At 41.8% G+C, this 15,194-nt stretch overlaps 1 protein-coding gene across 1 annotated transcript in view; it reads left to right on the top strand.

The window, feature by feature from the left end:
• The window catches only part of HHAT (hedgehog acyltransferase), a 157,510-nt gene that overhangs the window by 25,931 nt on the left and 116,385 nt on the right, over positions 1-15,194 (top strand). The window contains exon 9 of the mRNA XM_030499829.1: positions 12,808-12,843. Coding sequence (XP_030355689.1) covers positions 12,808-12,843 — 36 coding nt within the window. The remainder of the gene's footprint in view (positions 1-12,807; positions 12,844-15,194) is intronic.

Genomic DNA, 15,194 nt, shown 5'->3' with positions numbered 1-15,194 from the left:
GTTAATGGGTGGACAGGGAGGTCTGTATTTTGCATGTACAGACACACATACACGCTTTTGAATGAACACAGTTTAAGTTTATTCCACAGATGTTTTGATGATATAAAAAAATTGTGTGGGTTATGATCTAACAGAAACTGCAGGTTCAGACAGGGGAAGAGAGGGGCGGCCATGATGGGTGAGGGGAGATTGAGGGAAGAGCAGGGGCAGCCATGAGAAGTGAGGGGAGATCAAGAGGGGAGAACAGGGGCGGCTGTGAGAAGTGAGGGGAGATCAAGAGGGGAGAGCAGGGGCAGCCATGAGAAGTGAGGAGAGATCAAGAGGGGAGAGCAGGGACAGCCATGAGAAGTGAGGAGAGATCAAGAGGGGAGAGCAGGGGAGCCATGAGAAGTGAGGGGAGATCAAGAGGGGAGAGCAGGGGCAACCGTGAGGGGTGAGGGGCGATTGTGAGGGAAGAGGAGGGGTGGCTGTGAAGAGCAGTTGTGAGGGGAGAGCAGGGGCAGGTATGGGGCATGAGAGGTGGCCATGAGGGTTGATCTTGAGGGGAGATGAGGGGCGGCCATGAGGGGTAGGGGCAGCAGCTGTACAGTGTGGGCCACTTTGGGGACAAGATGAGGGGTGACTGTGAGTGGAAATCATGAGGGGAGTTCAGTTTGCCCTCAGTGACGTGGGTTAGTGGTGAGCTTGGCAGTGCTGCGGATGGACTTGGATGATCTTAAAGGTCTTTTCCAGCTCAGTTGATTCTATGATTTCTGGTTTACCTGCCTCGTTATTGCAAAAGTATTGCTTCCATTCTATGAGGAAAGTGGCCTATATGCAAGGTCTCAGTGAATTGGTTCAAATTATGGATTAGAATTTTGCCTTGGTCTAATCACATTCTCAGCCATAACCATGCCATAAAAATACAATCTCATCTGCCTCTGTTCCTTCCTCATCCTGGTACTTTTTGTCTGCTTTCTCCGTGGTTCTTAAAACCTTCCCCACCTCTGGAAACAGTTCCTTGTGTATGTCTGTCAGAAAGGACCATACAAGGTATTTTCCTTTCCTTTCAGGTTCTTTTCTGGGGAAAGACAAGTCTGATACTGATGTTATGTGTGAGTGTGAGCACAAGAGATCAGTGTGACCACATGTAGTAAGGAATAGCAGCAAGACCTTACCATCAGTTATTTCTGGCTTAAACACTTGATAGTATTTACATTTAATTGCCTATTCTTAGTTTGTGGTGAAGACTGGAATAGTTTTTTAAACAAGGAAAATGGATTTTCTGATCTATAGGGGAAAAAGTAATTATTTAAGTTCATTTTCACCTGTGCTTTGTGTGGTCTCAGCCTAGTTTATCATGTATTTTGCTTCCTTGGGATTCTGACTTTTGTATTGGAATAAGTAATACGGGGAGTTACCTTATTAAATACATTAAATACATCAAGATGAGTAAGCTGCTGAAAGGCTTTATAAGATATCATTCAGGAAATTCAAGATCAATAGTGTTTGTGTCAGTGCTTGATTTGGGAATCTTGCCTCCTTAAGTTCCCAGATAGCCAGTGTCTGGCACAAGTTCACACGGACATGACTGTCCAGCTGTAACCATGCAACAGCCATGTCCAGGCAGGATGACATCCCTGCCTCTGGACTCAGGAGAAGGAGCCTTTCCAAGTCCAGGGGATTTTACTCGCAAACTGCTGTGGAAGCCTCTTGTTTTCTGTTTGAGTATCATGGTGCTCTTTTGCTGTGGTGTTTCTGCTTTAGTTGACAGCTGATCTGAAATTTGAGAAAGCGCATTTTCTTTCTCTAAATTTCTCCTTCCTATGAGTTTAGTTCCCTGATTGTATGCTAGTAATAACAGCAAATTGCTGTCATGCAACCTGTCATTTGGAGGTAGTTACAGGGGAAAAGTGAAGGATGCTAAATGATGGGTCATAAACTTCTTCCCATGGCAGGTATCCTCAGAAGTCAGTTTAGTTACAAATCCTTGAGAAATTAGCTCATAGAAAGGAGAAGCAGGCAGTGAAAAGGAGCTCTACATCTCCATGGCAGTGTGAAGAAGGGATTTGGTGCAAAATTGCCCAGAGCCTGGTAGAAATTCAAATGGCACATCCAAATCTGTGGCTCAGACCTGCTGCTCACCTGGCTGTGGAAGGGCTTTTAACGGCAGCAACAGTTATAGGAGGACCTTCAGTGGGGTCCTATGCCTGGGGAGACGATGCTGTCTGGGATTAGAGCGGGGATGCTGAGCCAAGCCTATCTGTGCAATGAACAGAGAATCTCATTTTCAAGTGCTGTAAATCATCTAGCAGTTGGCTTCAACAGGATCAGGTATTTTGAGGTGATTTGTCTTGTATCTGTCCTGTAGTTCTAGACACTATGTTTTTGAAAGCTTTCTGCTCCATGCCTCTGGTGGGACTTGCCCAGCAGCTGGAACTGAGAGGCAAGAAAAGGAAGGAAGGACAGGCTTATGCATGTTTTCCTTTCCTCTGGAGACTAAGTGTCACTTCTGGTATATTTTCAGCCTTTGTTTTCAAAGAAAAAATTGTCCAGTGCGTTTTAGACAGTGTATCAGGTAAAACAAATACGTCTTTTAATGATCTAGCTTCTCGCTGGTTTTAATCTTAGAAAATGTTAATGCTGCAACACTTCTATTTAAAAATTAAAAGATCCAAAGGCACTTTGCCCCCACCCTATATTTTTAGGTGATGCTTAAATCTAAAAAAAAAAAAAAAATATCTAAATTGATAGTTGAATTAAATAGAATTACATCTGCAGTGTTAAAATGGCCTGGTGCTCATGAGTAAGGGGAAATTGTACTGAAATCTTAATAACAGAAGAAATCAACATTGCCAAAGCATGCAGAAGTCCAAATACATCAATGCCCATGAGCCATATTAAGCCTTCTCTTGCAAATTTTAACTCCCTGAAACTGTAAGATCTGACTTGTGTCCTGTCTGGACAAGGACACTGAATCAAGTCCCTAATTGGTAGTAAAAATAACATGCATAAGAACAGTTTTGTCAAGTAAAACTTATATTTTTACATATGTTTGTGGATTATGTACTTTGAAAAACTTAAAGAATAGTAATTTTCACTCTTGAGAAGCTTTTTACATGGTCTTTGAAGACGTTGGGTGAGAGTCTCACAAAGGAAAGGGATGTTTTTTTCCATCTCTTGATATGTAAGGACAAGGGTTGAATTAAGACAGGTCTCGCTGTATGTCCTTGCCACCTACAACTGCTGTTTAAGTGTTACACTTGCTTGCCAATGTGAGAATAATTAAGCTCCTTGCCCAAAAGCTGGGCATTTAATTGCAGAATTAGTGCATGGGGTTTTTTAGTAGTAGAATACTTGTTTCCAAGTTGAAAAATAACATTTTTCCTGATCTCCTTGTTATATTTTTTCTTAACTATTGTGATGCTTAAAATTGAGCATTGATCTGTGACACATTATTTGTAGCTAACATGTCACCTGGATATATGAAAGACACTGTAGTTATGGACTGGTTAGTCATTTTCTCATTGATAGAGACAAAAGATTTAACTGCTTTTGTCATCAGCCAAATTAGTGTATGCTACAGTTCTTATCTACTGCACAGCTCAATTTGGTGGTTAAAGCTTTAAAAAGCTTCTTAAATCTCTTCAGTACACTCTTTGGAGTGCAAAAAGAGGCAATAATGAAGCACCCTAATCTTTCTTGGGTCTAAATTGCAGAATTATTGGGAATTTATTTGTGTAGCGACTGCTTTGTTACTGTAATTTGCAATTGCTGGGATTTTTTAACACGCAAGCTAAGCCCACCTACTGCTGATCCCCCATGAAGCTCATTCTTCACAGCATTCGGCATGAGCTCTGCGTAGATAGAAACTATAACTGCTGCTCACATTTGGCAAACAGCACTCTGCCTGCTCACAACCACTGTAGAAAATGAGTAATGGCTGTTAATAAACTTGCTAGTTCTGTTTGCAGTAAGGGTAGGGATCTTATAGTAATTGGGCAGTCATACTGTGTTGCGAGAATCTTACTTGAGGAAGACTGAAGGAGAACTTACCCTATGGGAGTTTGCCACTAATGGGCCTTAGGTTTCATCAGCTCTCCATGAGCTACCACAGGCTTTTGAAGAATCAGGGGAGGTATAAAATTAAAGTAATATTTTTTCCAAAGGCTTCTAGGAGAGATTAACAGACCACAAATGAGATTTGCTCTGTCTTAAAAAGTGTCTGCTGAACTGTATCACCAAGATCCAGTGTGATGGATATGTGAGAAACAGAGTTAGTTTGTTGTCTTAAAGCCTCCTAAGTAAGCAGACCTGTGTCTGCTATTAACACTGGCAATGACTGATGCCTGCTTAAAGTTCTGCTTGTCTCTCTGGCTGAGAGATTGTGGCGTGAGGGGGAGTCACCGCCTAGAATCATTAAAACTCTCCTCAGGCTTTCTGATATAATACGAATTGTGTGTTTAAATTGAAGTGAAACCACAAAAGATACTAGAGCATGTAGGCTGGAGGCCGCTGGCAGTTTGTGAAGTCTTTTTATGTGGTCCACAAAGGAACTTTCTCCTTGCGGCTATCTTATTGCAGATATTTTTGCCATGCAGGTCTCCAGCCTGAGCTCCCAGCTAATAACTGAAACTCCATAGATGAAGCTTTGGGACTTACTGATATTTTCTACTTGGAGGTGAAGGTGTCTCTAACAAACTGTATAGCAAAGTTGGACTGTACCCTTCATTATGCAGGCTGTCCACAGTCAGTCCAGGTATTTCTGCTTCTGTTGAAATCAGGGGTTTTGCCTGGCTCAGGATTTCATTGTGGATTTCCACCATTCTCATGAGTAAGGGAAGCCCTAGCTTCTCCCTGTGATGCTATGCAGCAAATATTTTCCAAGAAAAAGGTTTAGGGTTTGCTCTGATCAACCTTGAAGTGATCCCATACGTCACAAGAAGAGTGCTTTGTAAGTAAGGTGAATGTTCGTGCATCAGCTGTGTGGGTGCTGAGGAGCTCCGCAGCGCTGAGCCAGAGATCCGGGTGGAGGCATCCGGCACAGGCTGAACACAGTAGCAGCTTTGGTTGTTCTGATAATGGAGGAAACCAAAAGGCACTTGCTACTGTTGAATCATTCCAGGAAAAAACAGAACAGAAATTCCATGTATTTTATCTAAGCAGGAAGTGTTAAAATTCTAGCATGTCCTTAAGCAAGTGTCAGAGAATATGATAGATCTCTTCATGTATATAGAAGTCCTGCTTATTATTACTGTAACAAGAAATTGCTTGTCAAAGACATGATATAAAAGTATTTGACAATCTTCACATTTTTCTTTCAAATAACATAGATTTGTCTTTTTTACTGTTAGCTGTATTTTTACCTTGAGATGAAAGAAAGCTGCTACTACGAGTTTGCTGCTTGGCAGATGGTTCAAACTTAAAATCAAATCTTGTAAACAAAGGACAGTCCATTGAAACTTGAGATGTAGGCTTAAGCAGGTTCTTAAGATCTTGATGTTAAAAAAAACATTGAATTCATTTAGACAGGATTTTTCTCTTTGGGATGAGCCAGAGTTTGCATCAGTGTATGTTGCATGGTAAGAACGGAGATGTTTTGGTTTTGCACAGGAAATGATAGGATTTGTTATTGTTTATCTTGAAGGAATGCCAAAAGAGCTCCATATATATATTTGTTCCTGATTCCAATACCATGTCAGTGGGCAGACTGTAAAATCTGGATGTGGGTGGAATTCACCAAGTTTCTTGCACGAATTTGGAAGGCTGACATGAAAAATGAGAGTTCCAAGAACAGGCTTGTATGTGGCAAGAGTGCCCAGAAAATGTTGCAATGTGACTTTCAAGGCTTAGTGTCCAAAAGTATATTCCATAGTTTGGGTAACAGATAAATCCAAACAGGTTGTTGCGTTGGATTGGATCTCACTTTTCATCATGCATCCTCCTGTCTTCATTTTAAAATCTAACAACACTAAACAGTCTGGGCTTTTTACATGAATGTTTTCAGTTTGCTTGCTGTATTTATTTCTACTGTAAAATATCTTCTGTGACAGTTTAATTGTTGTTTTTCTATTTTAAGTTGTGCATCTGCTTTCTAAATAGTATATCCTAGCATGGTGGTAGTGGTACTGTTGAAGAAGGGTGCTGGTTGTCACTGAAGAGATAAGCTTTGCAGTGAAGGTGCAGGTTTCAAGCAGACTGGCAGAAAACAGAATGTCCAAATCCATGAGAGCTGTAAACTGGCAACACTGTCTTTGAAAAATATGGATGGCTTTCCCAGTTCTTTAATAATGAAGGTGATGATGTATCAATTGGTAGCAGTCACTACTTGAAAAATACTTACTCTACGTGGTAGGCATGGCCCTCTATGGGATTGCTTTAGCAAGTTTTATGGTTCATTGAGACCTTAAATAATAGCACTTAGAAAACCTGCATATAGACTTCTCTATCTGCTTTCCCTGTAGTAATCTTATTCTTCAGACAGGACACTAAAGCATGTTTTAGATTTATGTTGCACGCTTGTGATTACTTGTAATTTGGAAGCTTTCATCTTTGAGGGATTACCAGCCAGGGAGGTTGCCACAGGCAGGATGGGAAGAAAGATGAGCGGAAATAGGAGGATTCAGAAAAGTAGTATCAAACTGTGAGATGGTGGGGTGTCTGCCAGGGGAATTCTCTTGTTTACACAGGCTTTTTGGGCACCCCGCTGTGAGACACTGCTTGAGAGAGAGGGACAAGGAAGCAACTGAAGAGCACTGTGTCAGGGAAAGCAGCTGTCATTCAATGACCTCTCAGTCTCCAGTGCAAAGTGTTCTGGTGTGGGAGAGACTCTCAGCCAGCAGCTCACCAGCAAAATGCCAGATGGATTTGCAGAGACTCCTAATGAAAGTGTTGGTCTTGCAGCCAGTGTTCTAGGGTTGAATAGGATGGGCTACTCTGGGGGTGTGTGAATGAGTTCGGATTTCTCATATCAAGTTTAGCCACATTTGTAAAAGTGAGCACTGAGAGCCATTGTTGAAACATTACAGCAACTGCAAACTTTTAAGAGATGGTGGATCCCCACAGGATAGAGAGTAGTGAAGCTATAATAAATAACCCACTAGCTGGATTTCATCACCACAATAAATGGCAGATAGTCTAACTGATTTGAAGAGATTTAAGTGCAATTATTTTATTGTTTGCTTCAGTGAAGTGTGAGGTAGTGCTGCTGCTTGAACTGCTTTTCCTGTAATGTATAAATTACACCATTCCTTTCTGTGTTCAGAAGTGTTTATGTTCTAGCAGCAACATGACTGTTCTGAAGGTGTCTGGAATATTTCTACAATGCAATGTGGTCTCTGGGCACACAGTATCACATTTACCTGTCTCCATCTAGATTACTGATTTTGAACTCTTTACAAATGGCAATCTATCTACCTAGATCTATGCCCCTGAAGGTAGTGCCCAAAGTTGGAACCATGCCATGATCTGCTTTTCAGAGTGCTCATGTAGGGTCTGCTGTCAGTGGACACCTTTGCTGAAGTGCATGATTAGCCAAATAGTGCCCAGATTAGGCTACAAATTGCATGATTTGTTGTGCTTTGTTTCCAGGAGTAGGGTGCAGTCCTGGGGAGGAACTGCCAGAAAACAAAGCTGTGCTGCTTTCTCTTCTAGACGTGGTTTAAAAATATAGATGTACAAAATCAGGATTTGGCATCTCAAACGGTTGCAATGAGTTTCATAAAAAGTGGTTCTAGTAATGAGCTGAACTTTAAATTCATTTGTATGATCCTGACACATGTGGGGGTTTTTATGCTGTAAATCATTGGGAATGAGCTTTCACAATCAAACCTTGTTGTGAGATGGGGTCCGTTAGCCATCGTACTAGAACTGGGAATTGTCCCTAACACAGCTACTGAGTAGTGGTTTTCATCTCAATAGGTGTGGGATCAGGTCCTGAAATAACATAGGCTGGCATAACTTCATTGAATTTAAAAATCATAGAATGGTTTGGGTTGGAAACGACCTTAAAGCTCATCCAGTTCCAACCCCCTGCCATGGGCAGGGACACCTTCCACTAGAGCAGGTTGCTCCAAGCCCCTGTGTCCAACCTGGCCTTGAACACTGCCAGGGATGGGGCAGCCACAGCTTCTCTGGGCACCCTGTGCCAGCGCCTCAGCACCCTCACAGGGAAGAGCTTCTGCCTTAGATCTAACCTGAACTTCCCCTGTTTCAGTTTGAACCCATCGCCCCTTGTCCTATCGCTCCAGTCCCTGATGAAGAGTCCCTCTCCAGCATCCTTGTAGCCCCCTTCAGACACTGGAAGCTGCTCTGAGGTCTCCACGCAGCTTCTCTTCTCCAGGCTGAACAGCCCCGATGTTCTCAGCCTGTCTCCATACAGGAGGTGCTGCAGCCCCTGAGCATCCTCATGGCTTCCTCTGGACCATGGCTCCAACAGCTCCATGTCCTTCTTATGTTGGGGACACAAGAACCGTACACAGTACTCTTTTACAGAAATCACAGCTTTGTGGAAAGTGGGACCATAATCAATCCATTGGATAATACGTGCTTATAAAAAGTGTGGAGCAGGGTGGGCATTTGGGTGGTGACGCTCAGGAAACAAGAGTCTGTCACTGCATGTCAATCTGTAGCTCCAGTAGGAGCCACCCTGTCTGCTGAGCTCAAGGCATGTGGCCGGGAAACTGTGAACCAGCTCCTAGGAGAAGGTCCTGACTAGTTTTTGATCCCGATTTGTATGTGTATATGCCAGCCTGCATTAGGCAGATACATGTGCTACAGCACTCTTTAACTAGCATGTGGTGGGCACAGGATTTCATAGTAAGGTCCAACTAGAAGGAAATCAGATAGATGAAAATCTTGGAGCGAGTCCAGAGTATCCATTCCGTAAGGGGGAAACAGATGACTGGCTTCTCTGATACTCTGATTGCATGAACAGGAACTTGCCCCAGTTTTGCTCGTTTGGCTTTCAGATGTATATATATGCCTTTTTGCATCCTGGGGACAAAAAGAGGGATTTTGTACTTTATTTTTCCTGGGAATCATCAGGATTACACTTTCAGTGCATGTGCAATTGCTACTGACTGTGGTTCATACCAACATGTTTCAGCTCTTTCATATCTTTTCTATAGAAGAGGACTTCCCCCCCACCAGCTTTGTGCTGAATGCAGACTTGGAGGCAGGTTGTTGCATTATGCATTTAGCTTTCAAAGCAGAAACTGCATGTCTGAAGTAATTTTGAAGATGCACCTTGAGGAGAGAGATGTATGCTTGCAGGCAGGGATTTCAAAAGCTGTATTTTGGAGAAGGTCCTTGTTGGTTTAGTCTATGTATATTTTTGGACACCGATTTCTAGGTGATGTACTGGGAAGAGACGAATTTGATTAGGAAGGATTATATGTATAATCTTTTGCTGAAATGCGTCAAACTAAAACTTCCATGCTTACCAAAAGCATTAAAGCTGCGTGCAGAACTGTGATTCAGAACTGCCCTTCAGAGGAACAGAATTAGAGACTTTTTGATAAAGAAAATAGAGATCAAATTGTCTGCAATGAGTAACATGATTATGAAATGGAGGTTAAAGACATCTCCCCTTTATTGTTCCGCTGGCTAGTCAAGATTATGCCCTGTTCAAAGACTACCATTACTACCAGATAAACTGGATCTCCTTTCCCTTGGTATTTTAGATTTGAATTAAAACCTTTATTTCAGAAAATTGTGCTCATTATAAAATTTCAAAAAGCATTCATGGAACTTTTGTGTGACTGAGGCACCCTAACTTGCAAGGGCTATCAGCTACACCCTGGATTTTGCAGAGAGGCTCAGGGTTGAACAAGCTGTGTGAAGTTGATAAATACCAAGTAAACGTGGGTGTACTTTATAGGCAGTAGATAATCATGTGCATTTGGCGGGTGTAATTCAAGGCAGTTGTGGCGGGGGCTGTGTCATGCCTGATAGGGAGATTCCTGTGATGTTGAAGGGATCACTATGAAGTTTTTAATAGAAATGCAGTGTGATTACTTGTTCTCTTATTTTCATCTAATGAAGTTGCTTCTTCTACCCCCAAGTTGCAGTGTGAACAGTGCTATACAGACCCTCTTTACCCCTTGTTAACTTTTCCATCTGAGAATGGAGGGACTGGTTACATCTACCACATCTGTTTCCATTGCTACTTCATTGTATTTTCACTTCCCTTGTAGACTTACATGCAGTATGTATTTGAATACAAATAAGCAGAATGGTTGTAAGTGGCAGGGGTAGGGTTTTGTCAAAACCAGCCTCCCATAATCCTAGCTTTTCACGATTTGTTGCCTTGCACAGTGTCTCTATTCATTATCCTATGTGCTTAAAAGTGTATGTACCCAGTATCAGTAGCCTTAAGTAATGCAACTGTTTCTCTCATTTACAGTTTGAAATTGTTCAGGCTTGTTCTTGCTTTTGGAACTGATTGGTGGTACTGTCCTGAGGTGTCTTTAAGATCTGAGTGCACACTCTGATGCTACTATGTATTCTGCTAATTTTGTTGGTCATAGTGTAGTTACATCTTTAACTGACTGCTTACACTGTGGAGAATTCAGGATCAGTTGAAATGTATCAGCACAAACCAGGGAATGATGGGGCCTGTCTGCCTATGCTAAGTTATACCTAGTGAGGCTCTGATTTTTTTTCTTCCTTTACATTTATTCTAATAAGTTGGTTCTATGCATGATCATTTTTAATACTGATTGAATATTTAGTGGAAATATTTTAACACCTAAAGCCTATATGCAGTAGACTTGTAAATCTGTTTTTAATAGGAAGTGCATTATGTTTTGGAAAGAGTGAAAAATGAGAGAAGAGATGGCATGTATGTCCACAGCAAACTGTCTCATTTTCCCTCCTGTCTGAACCCCCTCTGCCTCAGCTTTGTCCACCCCAACCTCCTTCAGCTCTAATCACCTCAAGTTAGCAGGACCAGTTTCCATGCTTGATGTAAGCCAAGTCCTTTGGCTTTTGGTTCAGTGTCAAAAGTGGTGATATTTTTATACTCTGCATCCTTGTCCACAAGAAGCTCAGCTGTTGTGTCTCTTCAGAGACAATAGCAGATTGGCTCATTGCCATAAAGGATAGATGGGATAACTTGGAAAGGTGAGCTTGGCTGAAGATGTGTAAGGTGTCTGTTCAGCATGCAGTGTGCCCTGGAACTGTACAAGTTTCTTCTTCTCCCCCATCCCAGAACAAACATGCTGAAGTGCTTGATCCTAGGAAGCAAAGATGTTCAGAGCTATAAATGCAGGCTGTGGGCAGCTCTCATACAGAAGACTGTCTGTACAACACAGAATCGTTGAATCCCAGGCTGGTTTTGGTTGGGAGGGACCTTAAGATCATCCAGTTCCAACCCCTCTGCCACGGGCAGGGACACCTTCCACTAGAGCAGGTTGCTCCAAGCCCCTGTGTCCAACCTGGCCTTGAACACTACCAGGGATGGGGCAGCCACAGCTTCTCTGGGCACCCTGTGCCAGCGCCTCAGCACCCTCACAGGGAAGAGCTTCTGCCTTACATCTAATCTAAATCTCCCCTGTTCAAGTTTGAATATTTTAGTGAAGAGGAAGGAGCAAATTGTGTGTCCAGGCAGGGGGGAATGTAGAAAGATAACTGGGTGCACTTCATGCAGTATAATTACACAGTAATATAACCATAATGTAAAATGGGGAATGATTTTAGGAAAGGAATATGAATATACAGGTTTAATTAATATTTTTTGCTGTTGCAAGGCAGCTTTTAAGCAAGACATTTGCTCCTCTCCTCTCCACCCTGGTGAACCAGAGGACTTTCCCTCCCTGTTAAGTCCTACCGTTTCTATAGCTCATTATCTATCTGCTATTACCAGGATGCCATTAACTAACTGCTGACTTCTCTTGCTGTTTCAGGTAGAAGGCAGCACACTGCAAGCAATACTGTTAAAATAAAACCTTGTTGTACTCAAATGACCAATTAGGCTTTTTTTGGACCAGGATACTCAAGAGCTTAGTATGTGCCAAAATGTTTTCTGTGTACAGAATGTAAGGCCATTTCAGAGCGGGTCCAGCACTGGAAATAGGCCATTTACATTCACCGGCTATGCCATTATGCACACAGTTAATCTGGGATGATATCGATAGTCCCATAAAACCAGCACATACTTCAGCTCTTAGGTAAATGTCTCAAATCAGCATCTGCCTTCCTGTGGTGTCAGGGATTTGCTGGTACATTGTTCATGACCTTGGTTCTCCTGAGCTGGCTGAGGGATGGAGGAAGTAGGAAAGGGAAAGAAACACTGACGCTATCTGCCAATGTACGTTGTTAGTGCTGCCGTTTCCAGGCATGGTTCTTGTAATTTAGTGTGATCTACCTTGTACTTACTGTCAAAAACTCTCAAAGTGATTTTCCTCACCAGATCTGAGCGGAACACGCTTGCAAGGCCCAAGTATATTCTGTGTATCTGAAGGAGAAATAATGGGGTTCCTTGGTTATTCTGTGTCATGGAGAGAATTCACAGCAATCCCTTCCATTTTAGTGCAGTTCAGAGCAGAGAAGGGCAAAGAAAATCCTTAGATCTAACCTGAACTTCCCCTGTTTCAGTTTGAACCCGTCACCCCTTGTCCTGTCACTACAGTCCCTGATGAAAAGTCCCTCTCCAGCATCCTTGCCATTACAGAAAGGAAACTGTATATTTCACTTCTGCTTCTGTTTTATCAATTCTAGTAATTTTGTATTTATCATCTTTAGCATTATTGAGTGGTTTGAAATACAGTGTTTGTACAGTAGTAGTAATTTTTTAGTAATTAAAATATGGTGACTCTTTTCTTACAGAAGTTTCGACGTTGGGCTCCATCGCTTTCTGGTCAGGTAAGCCAATACTTTTTTAGAATTGTAATTCCATATTAAAAAGCATTTCTGTTGTTGTGAGTAGAGTTGGCGATGTGAACTTAATGCTACTTGGTATTTTCTATAGCAAGATCCTCTTTTGTCTTCTATTTATATATTAGTTTGAGAAACTTTCACTCTTTGGCTTGGCTGTCTATCCAATGTCACTCTCTAAGGAACCTCTTCAGGTGTCCTCCAGGAGAACCTCCACTTAGGAATTTTCAGTGCCAGTGTTCCACTTGCTCCTGAGGTGATCTTATTTTTTCATGTACTGAAGAAAACCGTTTTTCAAATGTTTTCCACTGGTAACTCAAGTACCTTCTTACTTTCTAATAAGGACTTGAATTGTATAGAAGAATGTCACTATGGAGCATAGCTTTTTCCTCCATAGAAAACCTGATTGATTTGATACACTGTGTTCTGAAAATGAATAAGGGAAGTGGAATAATTGTTGCATGTTTTGTTTGCTGACATTTAGAGGAATGCAGTGATTAAAGCAGGACACTTTAACAAGAAAAGGGAGGTTAATGCATTTGAATGCTACACTGAGGAACTGGGTTTGCTGTTTGCAGTTCTTTTGTGTGAACAAAGTCATGGCTGTTCACTAAGAATAGGTTTGCATTCATTTTTAATAACGTATCTATCACTATCTACTGATCTTTACAAAGAAGTGTGAAAGATGAAGTTTGTCACGGTCTTCAGGCCCTTAGAGAATTCGTTCTATCAGTTGTTTCATCCCACTAAAACATTGCAATATCCATCCGTGAAGAGCTTTGCCTTGGAAGAATGAACTCAGTTTGTGAGCCAGAGCATGCTGTTTGGGGCCCACCATAAGAATCAGGTGATGGTAGGTTTCCCTCAATTTGCCCTTGCTACTGAACTCATTATTTTAGGCTACTTTGTCATATTTCCTGGACAAAGACTCTGGTAAGCCTTCACACTCCTTGAGTCCTTGGGACCTTAATGGAGGGGGTTTTGGTACTGATTCCAGAGCTCTAACAGGTTGGTCACTCCTCTGGTCACTCACTTGAAGCATTTTCTAATGTTTCAGAACCTTGCTAATTTGCTCTTGACTGTAGCTAGTAAAAGAAGCATACAGCTCCAGCCAATAATAAATGCTTAGAAGCATCTCTCTTAGGCTCAGCATCACTTGTAAGTGCTCTTTTCCCTTTGCTCTCTGAAGTACCTAGGATGCCCCTTTCAGATTCAGCTTCTCTAGGTTCTCAGTGCTGTGGCTAAATGCAGGAAAGAATGGTAATTCTCTGTCCAAGGTCAGGGTGCCTACTGGACAATAATACAAAGAGTATGTATATGTTAAGAGAAGAATACTGGGAACTGTCATGTTGAATGCCATGCTTTTGTAATTTAAGCTAAATACAGAAAACTGAAAGATAAGAGACCACACACAGCCTGTGTACAGGGAAAATGAGGTTTGTTTTAAGGTTGCACATCCCGACATCTCAGAGCCAGTAGGCTTTGGAACATTAAGGTTATTTTATGTATTTCTTTGCATGTAACATGACAGCTTTTAACAGACAGCTCTCTTCACTAAAGCCATTCTGTCAATATTGCTGAAGGGACATGTATTTCAGGGTGTAGGTACAGTTTTTAGACTTCTGAAAGTGCTGAAATTCTGGTATCAGTTCTACAAAATCAGTTATATCTACATTTTAACCAGCAGATTGATTTTTTATTTTCTTTTAATAATCATATAAGAAATGGAAAGCATTGTATTAAGAAATGGTTTTAAAATATACTATGGTTGGTAAAGGGAACAGTACACAAAGTCTCCTGGGATTGTGGACAACTACTTAACCGAGAATAGAATCATGGGAAGCACTGATGTACCAAGTCTGAGCTCCTGGTAGTGCTTCTGCCAGAAAACATGCTTTCACTTGCTTCATACGAAGAATGGAATAAGATATTACTCTTTTGTACTGCATTGTTTTACCTTCTGTGGAGATGCAGTGTTGGAGTTGCATGCTTGCGCCATCCTTGGACCACAAATAGCCATTGAATCTGCATGAGTTGAGTCTTGACAAGCCAGCTGTGGGTTCTCTGCGGTGTGGTGTTCTAACCTTAGCCTTAAATACTTCATTCTCAGTCTATCACCCCTGTTAGCAACTTGGGGAGCCAAAAGATACTTTCTCTGTAGCTGTGCTGTGAAGGAGGAAATACTGTTCCCTTCTGTTCTTGCAGTATGAGTTTTGCTGGCGTTTCTTTAACGAAAAAACCCATTGTTTCCCTTATTTAGTAGATGAGTTTTGGGCTAGGAAACAGAGGAGTTGGTGTTATCTCTGCTGTTGGTCTGCCATGCGACCTTTCAAAGGTTA

The sequence above is a fragment of the Strigops habroptila genome, chromosome 10 (genome assembly GCF_004027225.2).
Source record: "Strigops habroptila isolate Jane chromosome 10, bStrHab1.2.pri, whole genome shotgun sequence".
Lineage (NCBI taxonomy): Eukaryota > Metazoa > Chordata > Aves > Psittaciformes > Psittacidae > Strigops > Strigops habroptila.
This window is presented reverse-complemented; position numbering and strand designations above follow the sequence as displayed.